This window comes from Myxocyprinus asiaticus, chromosome 32, assembly GCF_019703515.2.
Source record: "Myxocyprinus asiaticus isolate MX2 ecotype Aquarium Trade chromosome 32, UBuf_Myxa_2, whole genome shotgun sequence".
Lineage (NCBI taxonomy): Eukaryota > Metazoa > Chordata > Actinopteri > Cypriniformes > Catostomidae > Myxocyprinus > Myxocyprinus asiaticus.
This window is the reverse complement of record NC_059375.1, coordinates 5,069,280-5,091,937: the sequence shown is the minus strand read 5'-3', so window position 1 is coordinate 5,091,937 and position 22,658 is coordinate 5,069,280. Positions and strand designations below refer to the sequence as shown.

Genomic DNA, 22,658 nt, shown 5'->3' with positions numbered 1-22,658 from the left:
TATTTTAATTTTACTAACCACCAGATAGCACTGTTTTTGACACTCAAGAAACATTGAACCTTTTCCTGGTACAATTGGGGGAAGCTTCAGAGCTTCACGAGCATAGGCGGAGTGTGTGTAAGGCTGGGTGAGGCTTAGCCTTCCCCTGGCCAGTAAACTGTCTCAGTTCCCCCACCTCATACAGCCTACAAACTTTAATTACTAGTGGGAAGGGAAAGCTGACTCTAGATTAGTGGCCGTGGCCAAATTCATCTTAAAACGTAAAGTCACTGCATGGGTTGTCTTTATTTCTCAAATAATTTAACATTTTAAAACAAATATAAAATAACGTAGTGCAGTTCTTACATTAATACATATTTATTGGATTATAGTTGCACTGAAACCAGTGTATCCGCATTTGTAACATTCCATTCCTTGCATCCATTCACATTTAAATCAATAGCCTAAGCATCCAATCAAACTCGAAAAGATCCAGCATGGAGATGACTGAAAATACATTCATCATCGTTCCTTGAGCTTGTGAAGTAGACTCTCTTCTCTCCACTGGATTTTATTTACCTTACCAAAACTTTAAATCAACTGCATGACATAAGTCTATAGGTGCGGGACCACATTTAATAGCGTATGCAGATCCAAATGGTTCAGTTTTTTAATTTTATTTTTAATTTTTATTTTGCTGTGTTAACAAAGACTGTTTACTACATATAATTTAATTTGCTGTTATGCCAATAAAATAAATCATGCATATTTGCTCGATGTAGCCTAATACTGAGTCACTAAAATAATTATTAATATGAGTAGCCTACTTGCATCTGTGTAAACAACAATAATAACCATTTATTCATTTGGAAGGTTTTGTATGGAGTATGAACATTTACCGTCGGTAGTAGATGCCATTTTTTTATTTTTTTATTTATTTTCTCCTTTTTCTCCCCAATTTGGCATGCCAAATTCCCAATGTGCTCTAAGACCTCGTGATGGCGTAGCGACTCGCCTCAATACGGGTGGCGGAGGACGAAACTCACTTGCCTCTGCGTCTGAGACCGTCAATCCATGCATCTTATCACATGGCTTGTTGAGCGTGTTACCACAGAGCCATAGTGTGTGTGGAGGCTTCACACCATTCTCCGCAGCATCCACGCACAACTCACCACTGAGAGAGAACCACATTATAGTGACCATGAAGAGGTTGCCCCATGTGACTGTTTGCTTGGGAGACCGTGCTGGAGTTACTGCAAGCCCTGGATTTGAACTCCAGGGGTGGCAGTCAGCGTCAATACTCGCTGAGCTACCCAGGCCCCTCTAGTAGATGCCATTTAATGCAGGGGTTAAATTGAGATTTCAGAGGTGGGGAACCTTAAAATCATGTGATTGCTGTTATAACATCCATTCAATTAAAAATATGGGTGTCTAAATATGTATATTTATCGGCCTGCATGGTATTTCATAGAATATACATATACTGTATACATATATCTTTTTTCTCTCAGATGAATCTCTTTGACTGGGATTCTGTTATATAATTTGTCTGTCATTATTTAACTTAATTGTGCACATAGTTATTTGATTTAGTATTTTACATGAAGTTACAATTAAAAAAATAATTTTTTATAATGATGTCAGATGTATTTTACGCATTTTATGAAAATCAGATGACAGCTGGAAAGTTGATCATCTTCTTGCCCGAGGTAAGGCATCATCTTGCCTTTGAGCATGCTAAACTATCCACTTATTTTACAATTTAAAAGTAGGCTAAATGCACTTTCTTAAGGGTAATACAGCTTTGACATAAACTAAGCAAAATTGCTACTGCGTATTGATCTCAGAAATGGGTGAGCAGTTGATTCCATAGTATTTCTATGAATTAGAGATCGGACCACAGAACAATAGAGAAGTGCAACACGCATCTGTATGTAGGGGCACGCGGTCTCGCGCCGTTCTCGAATAGCTGCCTCTGCTCGCATGCGGAACTGACTAGAGAGAAGCATAATGAACTTGAAAAGTTTCTGAGCAAGTATACTTGTGAAAACAGACCCGGAATGTGTGAAATGTGTCAAACAAATACGGTGTCAGAACATAAAAGAAATATAATAGACTGACAAACAAGCAAAGGTGCCGACCTTTGCAGGCCAATTTAAGCCCTGACTGAATGTATGGCTCCAGTTGGCAATAACTGTTTAAAATTTCTTATTAATTGTATTATTTTTATGAGCCCATTATTATAACTCATAAAGTTTTTTTTAACTGCCTTACACTGCAGTTCGTTCACCCTCCACCTATGTTCACGAGGCTTAATTTCCCCATCCTCTAGGGTATGCGTACCCCCGGTTGGGAATCACTGCTGTATCTCACAATGCAATTTGCTCAACTTGACCTTCCATTCCCAGAATGATGAATAAACCGGAAGTAATATCAACCGTGATTTCTTGATAAAACTGACAAACTTTAAGACATTTTTACACAAACTAAGATTAAAAATGCAACATAACCCTTTTTATTTCCAAGATACATACTCAATACATACTCTGTGCAGTATGATAGTGTTCCATTCTGAAAGTTTGTGCCTTTTAGAGTGGCTGGATGTGCATTATTGAAAACTCACTGAATTCTTCCAGGTAAAATTAAAAATTTTCATTTTCTCATTGCATCTTAAGGTTTTTTTTGTATTCTGCGTAATTCTGAACATACATATTTGAGCAAGTTTTCTTGCATCTTCAAATTAGCCCAAGAGTCGTGCGGTCACATGCAAAATGAAATCAAAGTGCAACAGCAGCGTGTGTTAACTTGTTGAAGCTCATGTATACAGATGTATAATTTGTGAACATTATTAAAAATGTTTGGACAGTAGACTATATAGTACATGTGAACAAATATAAGCAAAGTGACGTCAGGCCCGTGGTGGGGAGGTATGAGCTTCAACAGGATGCTCAAACACTGTGATCTTATATAGAGAAATCATTAACAGAAAATGCTTCACGAGTCCCAAAACCAATAAACAGAACATCTAACAGCTAAAACAAAATCTAACAGAAAAATGCTTGATGATTTTATTACAGTCAGACAAGTACATTTAATATTATCCTGGTAAAAACAAGGCCCCCTTTTCTAAACATCTCATCAAAATACAAACATTTTATTAAACATTTTGACCTTGTGCATTGTGCAAGTCTTCATTTTAATATTGAACATCCGAGATGTGTGCCGTATCGTCAAAAGCAGACATCACTCCGTCGATTGTGGAGGTGCATTGACAGCTGTGGTGGGCGGTGCTAGCATGGAGAACCAGGAGGACATGGTGGATTTAGCGACAGTTAAAGCTCCACCTACTGACTGACCTAAAGAATTAAAAATGTTGAAAAAAGGGTCAAGTTAAAAAAACATTTAGCAATTGCAGCAGCTGCCAAACCTGGTGAGAAACAACCAAAAAAAAAAAAAAAAAAAAAACATAAAATCTGAGCCATAACATCTAATACATGTTTTAAACATCTCAAACGAAACTTCGTGAATGTTGTTGTAACATCCAACAGGGAATATTTTGCAGAACATCACATCTTCCAGATGAAAACACACACTGAATAGACATCTGATTCTGATCTACGTGTGCAAATAGGGGTATAGCTGTTTCAAACCACTTGAACTGATTGTTAAAGTTTGTGAAACAATTTACAATTAACAAGTGAACTTACCAACAGCCTTTCCCGTCTGCACGACACTTCGGCTCGTCGTCATCACAGCATTCCCGATTTTCTTCCCACGCTCACTGTTCTGCATTGAGCTGAAAGAGAGCCGTCCCAAAATGTTCTGAAGTGGCAACTGTCCCAGTTTGACTATTTCTTGTTCAATGATTTTAGTGACCCGTCCAGAGAACTCTATAATGTTGTACGTGCGCTTTTACTCAGAGAATGTTGCGGTACTATAAACATTTTAACTTCACATTTATCTTGCTTGCGGATTTGTTGTCTAAATTACTGGAACAGTTACAGATCATAACAGTATCAGCCAAAATACACATTCTAAGGGTTGGCTTTTAACAAAATGACAAGTCCTCAGTATGGTTCATTAAACTTAATTTCTAGATTGTTATGACCAAAAGTGTGTATTGAAATGTAAACACTAAATAAATAAAATGGGATAATGTCTTAATGAATCTACAGAGTAAATAATTACCAAATATTGTATTATAATGTTGATACTGTGACTGTGATTGAGGCATATTTACTGTATCTTAAAGGAATGTTCCGGGTTCAAGTTAAGTTAAGCTAAATCGACAGCATTTGTGGCATAATGTTGATTACCACAAAAATTAGTTTCGACTTGTCCCTCCTTTTCTTTAAAAAAAAAGCAAAAATCAGGGTTTCAGTGAGGCAATGGAAGTGAATGTTGCCAATTTTTGGTTCTGAAGCTTATAATTTTATAAAAGCACTTACATTAATTCTTCTGTTAAAATTTTTGTATTATTTGAGCTGTAAAGTTGTTTAAATTGTCATTTTTACTGTCATTTTAGGGTTTGTTGACATAAATTGGCTATAACTTTATACAGAAAAGGTTAGTAAGTGATTTTATCACACTAAAATTATGTTAACACACATATCCTTTATGTCTTGTGGTTATACATTTGAAACAGTGAGTATTTTAATGTTAAAACATTGGCCCCCATTCACTTCCCTCACTGTAACCTAGATTTTTGCTTTTTGTAAAGAAAAGAACGAGGAACGAGTCGAAATTAATTTTTGTGGTAATCAATATTATGCCTCAAATGCTGTCCATTGAACTTAACTTGTATTGAACCCGGAACATTCTTTTAATGTAAGTTCTTTATTACACATGTGAATAAAATCATCATTGAACAATATTAAATATATAATAGTAATGTAAAAGAGGCTTTGAAAGGTTTACTTTCAAAGCTCAGTGGTGGATTTTGTGTAGTGCTGCATGATATGAAGGAAAAAGGCAATATGCGATAAGTTGTTGGAAAATGCAATATGCACTACGATAATCCTATGATGATGTTATTGGAGTGCACAAAACTTCGGAACCCCCTCCACCCAAATAAACGTATATTGGAAAAAAATATGGACCATCTATCCCAGAGATCACAAACGTAGTTTTCTTTTGTTCCAAATTGCATATCGACTGCATATAATATGTACAGTTTTAACATTAGCTATGTAGCAGATATTAAAATTAATCTTCAATTATTTGGAATATAAAGATAATTTCAACATTTTGTGGATTAAAAACCAGATTGCATAAAGATTCACATTCAACCAAAGAGTTATAATATAATAAATAATTTTTTAAATATAAGAATAACATAATAAACAGTAATTGAAATAGTTGAGGATGAGATATAGGCTACTATAGTCTAATAGATATACCATTTTTTTTAACTCATTACATTTGATTTGAAGCATCTGAAAACAAACGTTCACCACTGGGTGTAATGACTTACTGTGACAAACGGATCTTCACATCGGCCACACTGTACTGACCCTGAAATGGATGCCTGACAACAAAGAGCCACTAATCAGAGGTCAAAGTTCAAAACCTAAATTAACATTTTACTGATATTTCTTAATTACAACCTTGAAAGAGAGGTCATGTGACCTCATCCCATATTTGACACTATTAGCCTTGAACAGTCCACATGAAGAATAACACTGTTACATTGGCTATGATGGAATAGCATTCTTCTAGTACTATTTCTGCAGTATATATACTGTGCACAGCATGTGAATTTTCTGTATTCAGGAAATACCCGATGACCTACTACTTTTGCCAGAATGAGCAGTATACAACAGAGCATACTGCGTGAGATCCTCCAATGTAATGCATTTGACTTCACTTGATTTTCATTGCCAGTGTGATGAATGAACTGTTATTTTACAGGCTATTTTTAACATCTACTTCTTGACTCATTATTTGATCCAGCTGCCAAAAGTTGAATGAAAAATGCTAAACAATGGTTCCTATTTCGGAAAGCACTGTGTTCTTACCCTGGTGTGATGTCAGTCATGGCTGGATGTTTGTTGCTTTTCCACAGTCTATAGTTATGTGTGACTCTCCAGGCGGAGGTGAACGCAGCTCCATAATCCAGCAGAAGCCTCTCGTGATCTGAAACAGCGTTCACGCATGACATCACAAATACAATAAAAAAGTAATTATTCCCTTTTTTTTTAAGAACAGTAATAACCAGTGCCACTACAGTGTTCCTATTTGCATAAATTCTAAAAGGAAACGTCTGGATTTGTGTTTCCATGAATTTCCAAAAGATGCTGAACTTTGTACGAGCTCGTGGGTTCAGGCAATTACACGTAAAGAAGATAACTTTGTTATTAAAGGAAGAAGCACTTTCGTCTGTGGACAGTATTTTCAAGATGAGGATTTACAGCAGTCCCTCACAGATGGAATTGTGAAGCGCTTTGAAATCTGAGCTGTACCGTCACGGTTTCATTGGAATGGTTTCACATCACAACCGACACGAGAGTGTGTGTCTGACAAGGTTAAAAGTCGGATGGAGTGCAACATGGGTCTCTCAACTCCTTCACATCCTGTGTCATCCCCATTAGTTTCACAAAGTACAACTCACAGATGTTTTAACTGTGCCCTCTTTTTTGCATTTTTGCGATTTGTAAATCGTTCCTTTAATACATAAATATGTGCCTGCTGATTTAACGCACAACCTCTCAATAATAATATATTTTTATCCACTTACCTACATATTGTTGCAGATAACTCTCGAAAAGCAACTTGTAACCTTTGTTGAGTTTAGATTTAACCATTAATGGACGACACGGCCAATGTCTCCAAACGTAAATACAGGCAAAACTTTTAAGGACTGTGAAAACACACACACCTCGGCAGCGGCCATACTTGCATTTATCCATGGGGGGGGGTTATGTTACAATTCTCTGTTTTTTGCCCTGTGTTTAGCCTCTGTCATCTGTTTCCCCCTGGACTACATTTCCCATGATTCCCTGCCCTGATCGCTACCAGCTGTTCCCTATTGTTTTCACATGTATTTCATTTACCTAATTATCCCTTGTGTATATATTGCCCTGATGTCTGTTCCACTGTCGGTTGGTAATGTTTCTTCCCAGTTCATGCGCCGGTTTCAGTCCTGTTTGTTTTTGTTTGTTTTGCTTCCTGGTTTCCTGTCTTGCCCTGTTTCTGTGTTTATCCTGCCTTGGATTTTGTTTTATTATTATTAAAAATAGCTGCATTTAGATCCTGTCCTTGTGACCTCCCTCATTGCAACAGTTATTACCTGTAAGTATACTATTGACTGAATCACAAAGCAGAAAAAATACCTGTATAGTTCATGTAGAAGTGGAACTTTAGGGAGATTAGAGATGTAACAGGTGTTTAAGTGTCTCTCTTCACCATGCAGCTGATCCATTACACAAAGCATTTTTGCTATATCTGCCTTTTCTTGTCAAATGTGCTTCATTATGACTAATAAGTGAGTGCCACAATATAAAAATTGGCAAAAAAGACTGCTCCAACATCACACACTTGTAATGTTGACAGCTTTGTTGATTAGTCTGTAACAGAAGCGATAATTTTATTGTGTCTCAATTAAAGGGGTCATGTCATAAGGAATTCAATTTTCCTTAATTTTGACATAAGAGGTCTTTCTCATTTAAAAACATACGATAAATTTCAGAACTCAAAACTTAATCCACAATGCAATAAACAATTTAATGTAACCAAGCTGCCAAAATGCCTTGTTATCTTCTTCTGCAACTAGGGGTTCATGACTGCCTCTACAGCGAAAAAACATCAACGCCTCATTAAAATAATCGCATTGGCCCTGCCCACTGGTGCACAGTTCGTACTTGTAGAGAGAACAGGCCAAACTGTGGCCTCACTATTCCTGAACACCAAAGGTGACCCATCTGGACTATTTTGGATTATATGTGCATATATTTATGCACTAGACAGACGTTTTTGACCACTTTATCTCGTATAGATATGTTTATATCTACATATCTCGTGCCGCTTTTAAAAGACAGTGTCAATTTACAATTCTGAAAAGGAGAAGCCATTTGGTTTCATTCAGCTGCTCTGCCTCTTGTTTTGAGCACAAACAAGTCATGGATGCGTTCTTTCACCCATCTACACTATTTTTAATTGTTGGTGTATGAAAACGTGCTAGATGGACGTCTTTGACCATTTTGATACGTTTCCGGCAATGTGATGCTGTATGAGTGTGCGTCTAGTTCACGGCATGCTTTGAACTTTGTGTGTGCGTCATGTGGATGTGTCTTCATCGTATTTCAGCATGTACTGAATGTTTTTTTTTTTTTTAGCTCATATCAGCATGGATTGCTTGTGAACAGTCATAATACGATTTAAGTTTTGCAAAGCAACTATTATTGAAGAATGGGGCAGTTAAAGGGGTTATGAAATGCTGCTTTTTTTTAAATTTTTTTTTATAGTTTTATAATCTTCCCTGAGGTCCACTGATTATGTTAGTAAATATATTTTTTTTTTTGCATTAAAAGTCATAATTTTGTAATATGATCATTTTGCACCCTGTCTCTGGCCCTCTGTCTGAAATGCTCAGTTTTGGCAGAAGTGCCTCCTTAAACTTCAACGTAAACGCCCACTGTTCTGATTGGCTAACATTGTGCAGCCCCTTGAATAGAGCCATTTTTTAAACTCGATAGGAAGAAACTGAATAAGCACCAACACATTATAAAACTAAATGACAGGGTTTACACATAACACACATCCAACACATTGCATCCAAACATATTAAACTGTAGCATAACTATATCTGTACACTAAATATGTGACAAAGCTGTGCACGCTCGCACTAAACTCAAAGCGCTCAACGCTCAGCTGCATGTGTGAGAGAGAGAGAGGGGGACACAACAGAGCTTCTGGAATTACAGTTTGATGCAAAAGCATTGTTTACCTTTATGGATTGGTTTACTAATTCGTGCTACATTTAAAAGAGAATAAAGGTGTGCGGGAATTCCCCACATAATGAACGTGGAACTTGCGGGAATGATTAAAATTGTGTGCAATAGGAGTCACGTGATACCATGCTAGTTTTTAATACTTATGTCATAAACCGGTGAAATTCGATACACCCTGATTCTTAACTGTTTTATGAAGACAGTATGTCAAAGAATTCAAAATCCTCGGGCTCTGGAGATCTGCAGACCAGGGACTCAAGTTGGACGGTGTGGCAGGAGAAATTCAGCGGCAACTGCATGTCTGCAATGCTGGCGAAGGTTGTCACAGACTTTGAGGATCTGGCTGTAATACATAGATCGATCACTTCAATGGAGGCGAAATTCTCTGAGTTGGTTACAAAATTGTCGGACGTCGAGAAACGGATCGATTATCTGGAGTTATCGGAGAGAGAATTAGCTGCTAACCGGCTAGCGACCCCAAAGCTGGAACTCGAGCGAGCTCACAGGGTCCTGGTTCGTATATCGGCTGAGGGTCAATTCTGGCCAAATTTCTGAGATCATCTGATAAAGATCTCGTGTTAGGTGAGGCGAGGAGTAAAGGAAAGCTTTCTCGGAAGAACCACAGCATTTTCTTATTCCCAGATTTTGCGAATTTAACGAGAGAAACGTGATCGATTCAAGGAATGCAAGGATCTCTTACATCAACGGAAGATCACGTTTTCTGTTTCCGGCCAAACTGAGAATATATGCTAAGGATGGCCGTAGAGAATTTACATGCCCACAGCAAGCACTGTCCTTCATAAAAACATTGGAGTGAGTAAGCCATTTGGTGTTTTTCATGTTGCTGTTTAGTGGGCCTGTCTCACTGATCATACACTCGACTGCCCGAGGAAGCTGGGCGCCTTCTTTGATTCTTTTTGTGCTGGTTCCACCTAGCGGCTGGAGTTTGTTTGGTGTAATATAATTTCTTCGGGACAGCTTGTGGATAAATCTGCACATTTTTGGTGCTTATGCCTCCTGTGGCGTGGAGTTAGTTTTGTGGAACATCTCTTGCAGGACATTGGAGTGATTGGGTCTTTTGTTGCACTCATTTATCGGCCGAATGGGCCGGCTTACTGAATATTTGTTTGACTGCCCGAAGAACTGAACTTTTTTTTTTACATTTTATTATTTATTTATTTGTGCTGGTTCCGCTAGCAGCTGGAGCTTGTTCTGTGGAGGAACACACCTTCAGGGCAGTAATGTGGATGAATCTACAAGTTTTTTGTTTACTCCGCTTATTGGCTGGAGTTTGTTTTATAGACTATTTTTTGCTGTGTAATTCTGTCTTACAAATTCTGTATAGAAAAACTGGATTTGAGCAATCCGATGCTAAAGTTGTCGCATGGACTCTCGTAGGCATACATGGACTGTTTGAGTTTAGAGAGATGGACGCCGGTTAGCGTTGTTGTGCGTGGGGTTAATGCGTATTTTTTCTTTTTTCTGTTTGTTAGGTTCTGGGGGATGTTCAGGGTTTGTTTGTTGCTCTAATGTTGGAATGTGGTCTTTATAATGTTTTTGACACACAATCTATTTTTTTCTAATATGTCAAATGTTAATATGAGTGGATTATCTCTCTCCACATGGAATGTGAATGGGTTGGGACACCCCATAAAAAGAAGGAAGGTTATTTATTTTCTTAAACGTAAGAAATATAATAGCGTTTCTTCAAGAAACACATCTTTCCCTGCAGGAAGCCGGAAAATTTGGGAAGATATGGGGTGGACATGTTTTCTTTAGTGCTGGCTCAAGTAAGAGCAGGGGAGTCATTATATTGATAAGTTAACATCTACAATTCAAATATCTCAAACAGATTAAAGATAAATTAGGAAGAGTCATTATTGTTTCAGCAGAAATTCAGGGGCAAAGGTTGATTTTGACTAATATCTACACACCTAACGCTGATGACCAAGGCTTTTTTTATAGATCTTGAAGGGATGTTGCAAGCCGCTGGCACCCCTCATGATATAATATTGGGAGGAGACTTTAATCTTTTGATGGACTCAGTCCTTGATCTCAGTGAAGCAAAAGTGTGCAAGCCCCCTAGAGCAACATTGACGCTTCTCAGGATGTGTAAAAATCTTGGCCTTACAGATATTTGTAGACTTTTGAACCCATCTGGTAGGGACTATACATTTTTTTTCATCAGTCCATCAGATTTATTCTAGAATAGATTTTTTAATTTTTTATATCTAAGTCCCTAATTTCATCTGTTGTTGATTGCTCAATTAGAAACAACTTAAGTCTCAGATCACGCCCTGGTGAGTTTAGAGGTGTTGCCACCAACTGGTCCTCAGTATCCTCTGTGGGCGTGGCTTGGGAGGCACTTAAGGTGGTTCTTAGGGGTCGGATCATACAGTATGCATCATTCACAAAAAATCCAAAGCACAAGAACTCGTGGAGTTGGAAGGGAATATTAAAAGTGCCGAGGCAGAACTGAAGTGCCGAATGTCATCTGATGGCCTCAGAGAATTGTCCCGATTGAAATTCAGAAATAATACTATTTTGTCACAGGTGGAGTTTTGGCTATTCAGGGCAAGACAGTCATACTTTGAGTCGGGGGACAAAGCAGGGAAGCTTTTGGCTAGATATAAAGCAGAGAGAGTCTTTTTCTACCATTCCCTCAGTGAAATCTGCTGGTTGGGAAATATTTACCTCAGTCATTGATATTAATAATGCTTTTAAAGAATTCTATCTTGATCTTTATACTGCCACGTCTTAGTCTACTTATGAAGATATTAGGAACTTCGTGGAACCATTAGAACTCCCTAAACTGATGACAACTGAAAATGTTTTTTGATTCTGAGATAACCTTGGAAGAGCTTGACGAGGTAATTAAGGCCCTGCCTACAGGCAAGATGGTTTTGCCACTGAATTTTTTAGATCTTATGCTACAGAATTGACTCAACTTTTGTTAGAAGTTTATACGGAATCATTAAAGAAAAGGAAACCATGACACAAGCCCGGATCAGTCTGATCCATAAAAAGGACAAAGATCCAAGCGAGTGTAAGAGTTAACGTCCAATTTCCCTAATCCAGCTAGACGTAAAAAATATTGTAAAAAATTCTGGCTAACCGATTAAGTTATGACATCTCTTATACATATAGATCAGGTGGGGGTTTATTCGGGGCCACAGCTCTTCTGATAACATTAGGCATTTCATCAATATTGTCTGGTCAGTGGCGAATGACCAGACTCTGGTCGCTGCCATCTCACTTGATGGAGAAAAGGCGTTTGATATGGTAGAATGGGATTATCTTTTTAAGATTTTGGAATTATACGGGTTCGGGAATACTTTTATTGGATGGATTAAGTTACTTTATAGACACCCTGTAGCGGCAGTACAAACAAATGGATTAATTTCAGATTATTTTACTCTGGATAGGGGCACCCAGCAGGGTTGCCCTCTTTCCCCGTTATTGTTCTGTCTTGCCCTGGAACCGTTAGCAGCCGCAATAAGAAAGGAGGATGATTTTCCAGGGGTGGTGGCGGGAGGTATGCGCATAAGCTTTTGCTTTACACAGATGATATTTTATTATTCGCCTCTGACCCCATTAGATCTATGCCTTGCCTCCACAGAATTATTAATTCCTTTTCTAAATTCTCAGGATACAGAGTCAATTGGTCTAAATCTGAAGATTTGGCTCTGACAGCATACTCCCCAGTAACGGCTTTTCAGTCGGGAGCCTTCCAGTGGCCTAAACACGGCATTAAGTATTTGGCCATTTTATTCCCAGCAAATTTGTGTGATTTAGTTCGTTAATTTTGACCCCTTAATAAAAAGTTTTTCGAGCGATGTGGGCAGGTGGGCTTCATTACATTTATCTATGATTGGGAAGGTTAATGTTATTAAAATGAATTGTATTCCAAAATTCAACTACCTGCTACAATCTCTCCCTGTAAATGTCCCCCTCTCTTATTTCAAGCAATTTGATAGCATATCGAAGTCCTTCATTTGGAATGGTAAGCGTCCCAGATTACATTTCAATAAGTTGCATAGGCCGATTGACAAAGGTGGGCTAGGCCTACCCAAGATTTTTTTATTATGCATTCGGTCTCAGACATTTGGCCCATTGGTCGCTTCCACCTGAAAGAGCCCCTCCCTGGTTTTATATTGAACAGGAAGTTCTTGCTCTTATTTTGCCATTGCAAAGCCTTTCTATCAAACTAATCGGAGAAGTTAAGTTACACCCCATTATCTCGCATTTGCACTCAGTATGGACAAAAGTGTCCAGAGTGTTTAATTCGGACATTTATTTAAATGTTGCCTCAAGCATATGGGCTGAACCCTAAATAATGTATTGATAAGTCCCCTTTCTGCTGGTCAGAGTAGATTGTGAGGGGGGTTACTACACTCGGTGACCTATATGAGAGTGGAGTGTTGAGATCTTTTGAGACTTTGGTTCAACATTTTGGGATTCCCAGATCTCAGTTTTATAGGTATTTACAGCTGCGCCACCTGCTCTGTATTGTTTTTAGGAGTAGTACACCCCCCCCCCCCCCCCCAAAGCAGCAGATACTCTAGGAGAAGTGATTACTGCTTTTGGAAAAGGTCATGAGGCATCAGTGTATTACTCTCCGCAAATTCAGAGTCTGGGGGACAGAGCTTCAACTTCTCAAGATATTATGGGAGAAAGATTTTAATTTGGTATTGGAGGAGGGAGTGTGGGCCAGGATTCAAAACAATTTCAAGTCTGCATCTAGAGATGCAAGGGTTCGCCTTATGCAATTCAAGATTTTACAAAGATTTTATTGGACCCCCTCTAGATTGTATAGGCTTGGTCTTGAAGACACACCCACCTGCTGGTGATGCCAATCAGAAGTTGGAGACATAACCCATGTCTTTTGGGCGTGTGTTAAGACCCAAGAATTTTGGTTGAAGGTTCAGAGTTGTTTGTGTGACGTTTTGGGCACTCAAATTTTTGGGCCCCAGACTTTGTATTTTGGGCGATGGGGCAATTTCCGGACTGGTGTGCGGATATGGGTAGGGTGGCAGCTTTCGAGGAGGTGGCAAGTAGAAGGCTGGGGTTTGGGGGCCTTTTTTTCAACAATTATTTAGCGGTTTTGGGGGATTCTCGGGGGAGGGATGGGGAGAGAGAGGTCTAGTTTAATTATGTATGTTTATTATATATATAATTATTTTTTTTTATTTTAATTTTGTGTGTGTATTTTATGTGACCACAGGGGTGTTTGTTGGGGGTTAGGGTGGGGTTGGTGACTGGGGAGGGATATTAGTGTGGGTTAAATGTTAAATGTTGATTCGGTGGACTTCCGGTTATGGTGTCAGAGTGAGAGGACGCAGTTTCAAACCCTCGTACGTTAGCTGTAATTTAATTCTTTTCAAACACACACACAACACTTAATCAGTACTGGTGAGAGTGGCATAAGAACCGCCGCAATAATGCCGTCGAAAAAAAGATTAAAAGTCAAGGGAAATTGGGCATTGAAATGCAAAATGTGCCCTCAGACCCTGAGAGTTCTAATGAACATGACGAGACGGGGGAAGAAGATGGTGGAGAGATCTCTGACTTATCTGCCAAGGTCCAGAGAAAGCAGAGAAGCTACGATGCAGTTCGTCAAGTTACGTGACAAGGGAATAAGCCGACATAGAATAATTTTTCCAGCTCAGCTGCTTCTTACGCATGGAGATTGTATCGTGACATTGAACAGCCCAGAAGAAGTGGAAAATTACATGCTAGCAAGTAATTTGTAGAATACAAACTGAATCTCTCACGGATCAAACAAGCCCTGAACGGGATGTTTATTTTATTTACATTGTTAATGCACCCAAGAAATTCAATCTGTTGGAAGTGATAATTAGCATTATCAAGAAAACTGACAAACAAAAACAGACAAGATATGGTGAGCTGAAGACTTTTTGGGTCAATTGATACTCTTGATGACCAGAAGAGGGTGCTATTGTTACACTCCATGAACTGCAAATTTACAAGAAAAAAATAATTTAGGTTGGTTTTGAAAATAGGCTGATTATAAGTATAAATATTTTTGTTATTATGTGAATAGTTTAATTGGGTACAAAGGGACTCTGGTTTTTATCCCCCCCCCCCCAAGTTACATGAGTTGTTATTGGGACTATGTATGTTATGGAGGAGAAATACAGCCTTTGAGTATAGGTTTTGACGAAATGGCACTATGAGGGGGAAATTATAATTTAGTTAGGAATATACTATTATGTGGGTATAAAGTAGTAATGGGAGTTGAAATAGTACAAAGAAGAAATTAGAGAGTTTGATACGTTTTCACAATAGCGTGAGCGGAGAAATACCATTCAAGAAGTAAATCGAGGGGGAGGGGTTACTGATACAGGGGTTATCGGTAAAATATAGGGATCGTGTGGGGTGAATTCATGTTATGTTACACTTTTGTTATGTTAATTTTCGTTTGGCTTCCTGTTACTCGACAACCATGAGTGCTTTAAGGCAATATTTGACATAATATTAAAGAAATGTCACAAGCAGTTAGAATTAAATTTCTGTCTTGGAATTGCAGAGGTTTGTGTAAATTAAACAGGTGATGCATAGAATCAAGCAACTACATGCAACAGTGGTGTTCTTGCAAGAGACACACATGACAAAGGAAGATGTTGTGAAAATAGAGAGGCGGTGGCATGGGCAGGTTTCTCAGCATGTTATACCACACAAGCCAGGGGAGTTATGATTTTGATACATAAATCTGTGCCTTTTCAAGTTCAGGATATCATCAAGGATCCAGCTGGTAGATTTGTAATTATTCAAGGAGAGCTGTTGACAGAGAATAAACTTAGTGAATATATATGGTCCTAACAAAGATGAACCCAGGTTTTATAGTAATATTTCTATTAGTTGTTTCACAACAAGGTCAAAATATTATAGCAGGAGATATGAACTGCACCCTAGATCCAGAAATGGATCGTTCCACTGGTGTTGATACTACTCATTTATGTTCTAGGAAACAGATACAACATTTTATGAGAGAGCTCAACCTATTGGATATATGGAGACATCTTAATCCAACTTATTCTGCAACACACCAAACTTACTGCCGAATTGATTATTTTTTTATTTCAGCTCAAATACCTTCTAGGATCATAGATTGTCAATATAATAGTATTGTAATTTCCGACCATGCAGCAGGGTCATTGATCTACATTGATACAAAATTGATTATGGACCCTCCAAAATGGTGGTTTCAACCCGGATGGCTGGGGGATCCAGCGTTTGTTGACTTTTTAGGTAAACAAATTGATATTTATTTTGAAACAAATCTATCTGAAACCTCAGCTGGGGTTCGTTGGGAGGCATTTAAAGCTTTTTTATGGGGACAGATCATTAGTTTTTGAGTAATGCTCTGATGCTTTCAACAAGAGTTGAAAGCATTAGAGATGAAGATTAAGAAGCTGGAGAATGAGATTTATAAGAATGATTTGGTGTGTACAGGTTTGCATAAGCAACTTTTGCTGCTTCGATCTAAGTATAACACATTGTCAGCGAATAAAATGGCTTCGAAATTACTGAAATTGAAACAGACCTTTTATGATCAAGGAGAGAAGACAGGAAAGGTGCTTGCATGGCAGATAAAAACTAGACAAGCTAAGAGGGCTATTGCTTATATCGAAAATACTGATGGTATTACTATAGTCAACCCACGGCAAATTAACGACTCGTTCAGGTCTTATGTGAAATGATATAGTTCAGAATGTTTACAAGGCTCTGAAGTGCAAAAAAAACTTGGATTTGGATTTACCATGCACAGTGGAAGAACAAAAAAAAGATCTAGAAAAAGATACAAGTTTGCAAGAAGTAACAGATGCTATTGAACTGATGAAAGCAGGGAGGGCAGCGGGACCAGATGGCATCCCCATAGACATGTATAAAAAAGTTAGACAAACTTTTAAAGACACATTTTTTCTGAATATGTTATTGGAAGCCTTCGAAAAGAATATGCTGCCTGTCTCTATGAACGAGGCTTTAATTAATTTGCTGCCTAAACCAGGAAAGCCTAATAATAAATGTGAAAATATGCGCCCTATAAGTCTACTAAATTCGGATACGAAAATTCTGTGTAAAATTTTGGCAAGAAGATTAGAAAATGTATTCCCATACTTAGTAGGGAATAATCAAAATGGGTTTATGTTGCATAGACAAGGATGCCATAATGTTAGAAGAGTACTGAATATTTTGAATGACCAGAGGGGAAGAATAGACACTGCTTTGCTGTCATTAGATGCAGAGAAGGCATTTGACAGGGTCGAATGGGATTTTCTATTTGACATGTTGAAACGTTTTGGACTCGGACAGAATTATTGTAAATGGGTCAGATTGTTATATAAGAATCCCATAGCTGAGGTCCTGACTAATAATATGGTATTAAAGCCATTTAATATTTCTAGGGGATGTAGGCAGGGCTTTCCTCTTTCGCCTCTGCTTTTTCTTTTAGCCATTGAACCATTTGCAATCGCAGTTAGAAGAAATAGAGATATTGAAGGTATAACAATTTCTGGTTCTGAACATAAAATAGCTCTTTTCGCAGATGATGTTATATTGTTTTTAAAGAAGCTAGATGCATCTATTCCTTTGCTAATTCACCTTATTGAGATATTTGGGAAAATATCAGGGTATCTGATTAATAATTCAATCTTCTATTATGATATTGAATGAGGAAGAAAGGAAAAATCCTAGCTGTTATGTTAACATGTTTAAAACTTCCAGAATCTTCACATATTTAGGTATTAAAATAACCCCAAAGGTGGAAGATATTGTTATAATAAATTATGATTGTCTTTGATAATGCAGCAAAGTCAATTGAACGATGGACCTCATTACCCATCTCTGTAATAGGGAGAATAAATATATTAAAAATGAATATATTGCCTACATTTTTATATCTTTTTCAGAATATCCCTCTAGCACCTCTAGACGCCTTACTTTCTAGACTGAAGAGGCTTGTTACTAAATTCATACAGAATAATAGACATCCTAGACTTAGACTATCTCTTTTATATCTGCCGTATGTTAGAGCTGGGCTTCAGTGCCCTAATTTCCAGTGGTATTATTTGGAAGCTCAATTAAGATTTATGTTTTTTTTTTTTTTCTCATCTTCTCATGACCCACCTACATGGTTAGAATTGGAACAAAAAATCAATTAAATCAGACTTATCTCTGGAAACATATTTATATGATTCAGATTGTAAAATATTAAAGAAAATGAAGGAAAATGTTCCAAATCCAATAGTTTTAAACATGGTAAGGGTGTGGCATGAAACGCAGAGATATTTGAGTATCTCGTATACTAATTCATTATCTCGTTACTGCCCTATATGAGGAAATGAAAAATTTACTCTGGGCAGAACAGATGTAGGCTTCAAATTATGGGCAGAGAAAGGTATAACAAATATAAAGGATTTGTATATAGAAGAAAGACTAATGTCCTTTCAAGAAGTGATTACTAAATTTGGTATATCTAGAAATCATTTTTTTAGGTATTTGCAAATAAGGAGTTTCATCTTGTCATTTCAGAAGTGTTTTATAAATATACCACCTTTAACCATCTTGGGAAAAGAAAATCACCAAAAATTGTTATAGTAAAGGTCTGATTTCACTTTTATATATCATGTTTGTAGAAGGATCTCAGGAGTCTGCAAACTCTCGATTAGAGGCATAGAGGAAGGACATCAATGAGGAGATATCACTGAATGATTGGAGAGAGGCCTGTAGAGACGCTCAAATGCAAACTGTTAACACAAGATTGAAATTACTAGAATATAATTGGCTAATGCGAGTTTACGTAACCCCAGTATTATTAAATAAATTCAATTAAAATATTACAGACATTTGTCCTAAATGCAATTCATGGAAAGGTACTTTCTTTCATTGTGTATGGGAGTGTGAAAAGATCTTGAAATTCTGGAAGGGAGTGCAGACTATGATAGATAAAATAATCAATGTTACTATTTCTCTTGAACCAAAATTTTTTATATTGAATTTATATCCTAGTAATCTTAAATTGAGAAGAGAATATGTATTTGTGTATATGTATATTCTACAAGCTAAGCGTCTTATAGCACTTCATTTGAAAAGTTGGAGACACCAAGTATAGGGAGATGGCTCAAGGAGATAGCAATGAATATGTCATTGGAGAAAATAACATAAATTATTAAAGGCAGATATAAGGCTTTTGAAGATGCTTGGAACCCTTTTATGATTTTCTTAGAAAAAGAAAACAATGGGGATATATTAGATGGGATAATAGAAGATATGTAAGAAAAGAAGTATTGTTGGATGTGTCTTGTACTAGGAGGCCTTTATTTAATTTTAAAAAAAAATATTTTCTTTTTTTGTGTAATTTTTATATTTTTTTGATTATCTGTATGTGAATGTATGGGAGTGTTTATGTCATAAGTTTGTGTTGTTATAACATGTTGTCTTTGTTATGTAATCTAAAAAGCAATAAATGTTGATTTGGTGTGTACATGTTGTGCGTGTGTCTGTTTTTTTTAATCAATAAATTAATAAAAAAACAAAAAAAAAAAAAAATTGTGCGCAATACCCGCAATCCCACGCTGAATTTCAGGCCCTGAAAAAATCTTACAGCACCTTTAATGTTTCATGTTTAATTTCTGTGAATTCCTTGAGCTTTGGAAATCAAACATATTGATCGATAGCTCTTTGATATCATCTGCTGGTGGAATCCCCATACTGCACATCCAGGCAATGAGTTCAGATTTTGTACTGAGAATAGATGTGGTTCTTTTTAAAGAAAAATAGCAAATTGCACTTTGAGCCACTTCATTAACATACAATACACCCACAGGTAGCGCTAGCACTCCCACCGACACCCACTTGCTCTTTGCGTTGGCACAATTGATTAGTCATCATTCAAATTTTAGATATCTTTAATTCCTTATCATTAAAGATATCCAAAATGCATTTTATGATATCTGAAACTAAGATATTACTAGTCAAAACACTATTGTAAATATCTTGAATTGGATTTATGACAAGTGAATATTTAAAGGGGTCATGACATGAGGATTCAAATTTTCTTTGATCTTTTGACATATAAGAGGTCATTGTACTATAAAAACATACTGTAAGTTTCAGAATTAAAAATGTCCTCCTTAATAGAAAAGGAGCATTTATTTAAACCAAGCTGCAAAAGCGGCTCGTTTGGAATTCGTGGAACTTGTGATGTGACAAGGACCAAATACATCTGCATATACAATGCCAATTTTTCCATCATTGCACCCTTGGCCCTGCCCACTGGTTCTCAGTCAGTCACACAGTTGAAGAGAAGAGAGATTGGGCCTGTCATGGGAGATTCATCCAAAGTGGACTTACACAGGACACCTTCATGTGCCTGTCTGGATCTAAATGTTTTTCTACATAAACATGAACAGACAGATGTCTTTGACGGCTTGATACATATCCCGGGCCGCTTTAAAAAAAAAAAAAAAAAAAAAAACGGTGTCAAGTTACAACTCTGAAGAGGAGAAGCTCTCTGTCATTCAGCTGCTGCCTCTTGCTGCTTTTAGCACAAACGCATCATGGATGCATTCTTTCGCCCATCTTCTCTATTTTTGGTTGTTGGTGTATGAAAACATGATGGAATGATACTGGAAACTGGATGTGGATGTGTCTTCAGCATATTTTAGAGTGAATTGTATGTTCGGCTCATATCATACCATTCATAATATGATTCAAGCTTTGCAAAGGCACTGTTATTGAAAAATGGGGCAGTTAAAACACTTGAACATGATCGCAAAAACCGTGAGTAAACAGTTTCATTCATGAATATTTGATATGTCATGACTGTGCGATAGTTTATGGTGCTGACACCATGTTTACACTGGGTGCGTCCGTTGACGCTACACGAAGCAACAGCTTGAGGCTGTCTACACCGGGTGCGTCGACACAAACTTTCTAAACCGTTTATTTTTGTTGTTGGCAGTAGTAGCGCCACTGCATGCAGCGCAAAATGGAACGGGACATTTACATTTATCCAAAGCGACTTACAGTGCCCTTATTACAGGGACAATCCCCCTGGAGCAACCTGGAGTTAAGTGCCTTGCTCAAGGACACAATGGTGGTGGCTGTGGGGATTGAACCAACAACCTTTTGCTTACCAGTTCAGTGCTTTAGTCCACTACGCCACCACACATCTGTTTGGACATCTGTTTACAGTCGGCGCAAGGTGACGTGCCGCAATGGACGCTTCCATGGTAGACAGCATCATTGATTATAATGGGCTCTATTGCTTTTGACACGACTCTTGCGTCTGGTGTAAACAGGGTGCAAGTGTTAACAGTTGTGCTTGAGATGAACAGTTTAATATATTCGGATGCAATGTGTTGGATGTGCGTTATGTGTAAACACTGACATTTAGTTTTATAATGTTTTGGTGCTTATTCATTTTCTTTCCAATTGAGTTTAAAAAATGTCTCTATTCGAGGGGCTCCATGATGTTAGCCAGTCACAGCAGTGGCCATTTGCGTTGAAGTTTAAAGGCACTTAGGCCAAAACTAAGCGTTTCAGACAGAGAGCCAGACATAGGGTGCAAAATGATCATATATTACTAAATGATGACTGTTTTAATGCAATTTTGTTTTAGTAACATTATCAGTGGACCTCAGGGAAGACAATAAAACTATAAAAATGAGCATTTCATGACCCCTTTAATAGGGGATATCTTTCATTTAAATTATTACTAGTCAAGTATAATTGAAAGCAGTGTCGGAAATTAACAGGGGCTCATGGAAAAAATGTCACCGAAATTGACTAAAATGTCCAAAAGTCCAAAATATGGGGGCAAAAAATGCCTTGAAATGAGTTACTGTTGTTTTTTATTACTAACGTCTGACATAATTACAAATATATACAGTACATCACAATTTTCAGTTGATTTTTCACTTCACATTATTTGTAGCACGCTGTCTGTCATTCAGATGTTGCCGAATCAGTGGCAGATCATCGCGCACAGACTGGCACTTCGCTTTTATCACCCAGCATACGTTTGGTGTCCTGCTCCCACGCTAAATTCCATGACCGTTCACCCCTCTCATTGAACATGAGTTCTAGTGTGTAATAATATCGCTTCCTGTGCTATACTTCCCTGCTCATTGGCCCATCTCATATATCCTGGTACAGTATCTGTCTGTGTGCGTGAGGGATTAGTGTTATATAGTAAGTTAATCAGGTATGAGTGATCACAAAATATACTGTAATGTAACCAAATGCTGCAATTTACTTAATAATAATATAAATATGTTAATTCATCTGGATATGTAAACCCTCATGTTAAATAAAATATAAATAATAATACAATAATACTTACACAGAACATTGACCACTTTTATTGTTTTAATAATTTCTCTGACTACACACTGCTTGAAATATTTGCTTTGTTTTATACAATTGGCATTAAGGACTTAACAGAAGAGATATATCATTCGTCTAATGGGACTGAAGCACTGTGCTCCTTCTGCGCGAATTGACGTGCACGACCGCGCAAAACGGAGCTTTGCAGAGGCCAGGCAACAGCCGCGATGGCATTATTTTGTGTGTGTGAACCCTGCGAACAAGGGACGTGTCTATGGCAAGCCGAATTAGCATATAAAGCCCCATGCTTGACTAGTCGTAATTCAGTTTTAACAAGTCAAAATTCCAATTTCAGATATCTATTTGGCAATTTTGACT

General features: G+C 37.6%; 1 protein-coding gene across 2 annotated transcripts in view; it reads right to left on the bottom strand.

Moving 5' to 3' along the window:
- Positions 1-2,466: 2,466 nt before the first annotated feature.
- The window catches only part of avl9 (AVL9 homolog (S. cerevisiase)), a 77,210-nt gene continuing 57,018 nt past the window's right edge, over positions 2,467-22,658 (bottom strand). The window contains exons 13-16 of one of the 2 annotated variants that reach the window (XM_051666959.1): positions 5,997-6,114; positions 5,453-5,506; positions 3,687-3,775; positions 2,467-3,335 (exon numbers count right to left, since the gene is read on the bottom strand). In XM_051666959.1, the coding sequence (XP_051522919.1) occupies positions 3,223-3,335; positions 3,687-3,775; positions 5,453-5,506; positions 5,997-6,114 (374 nt within the window). In that variant the 3' untranslated portion in view covers positions 2,467-3,222. Of the gene's footprint in view, positions 3,336-3,686; positions 3,776-5,452; positions 5,507-5,996; positions 6,115-13,522; positions 15,729-22,658 lie in introns of those variants that run through there. The other variant, XM_051666960.1, reaches the window with a different exon arrangement.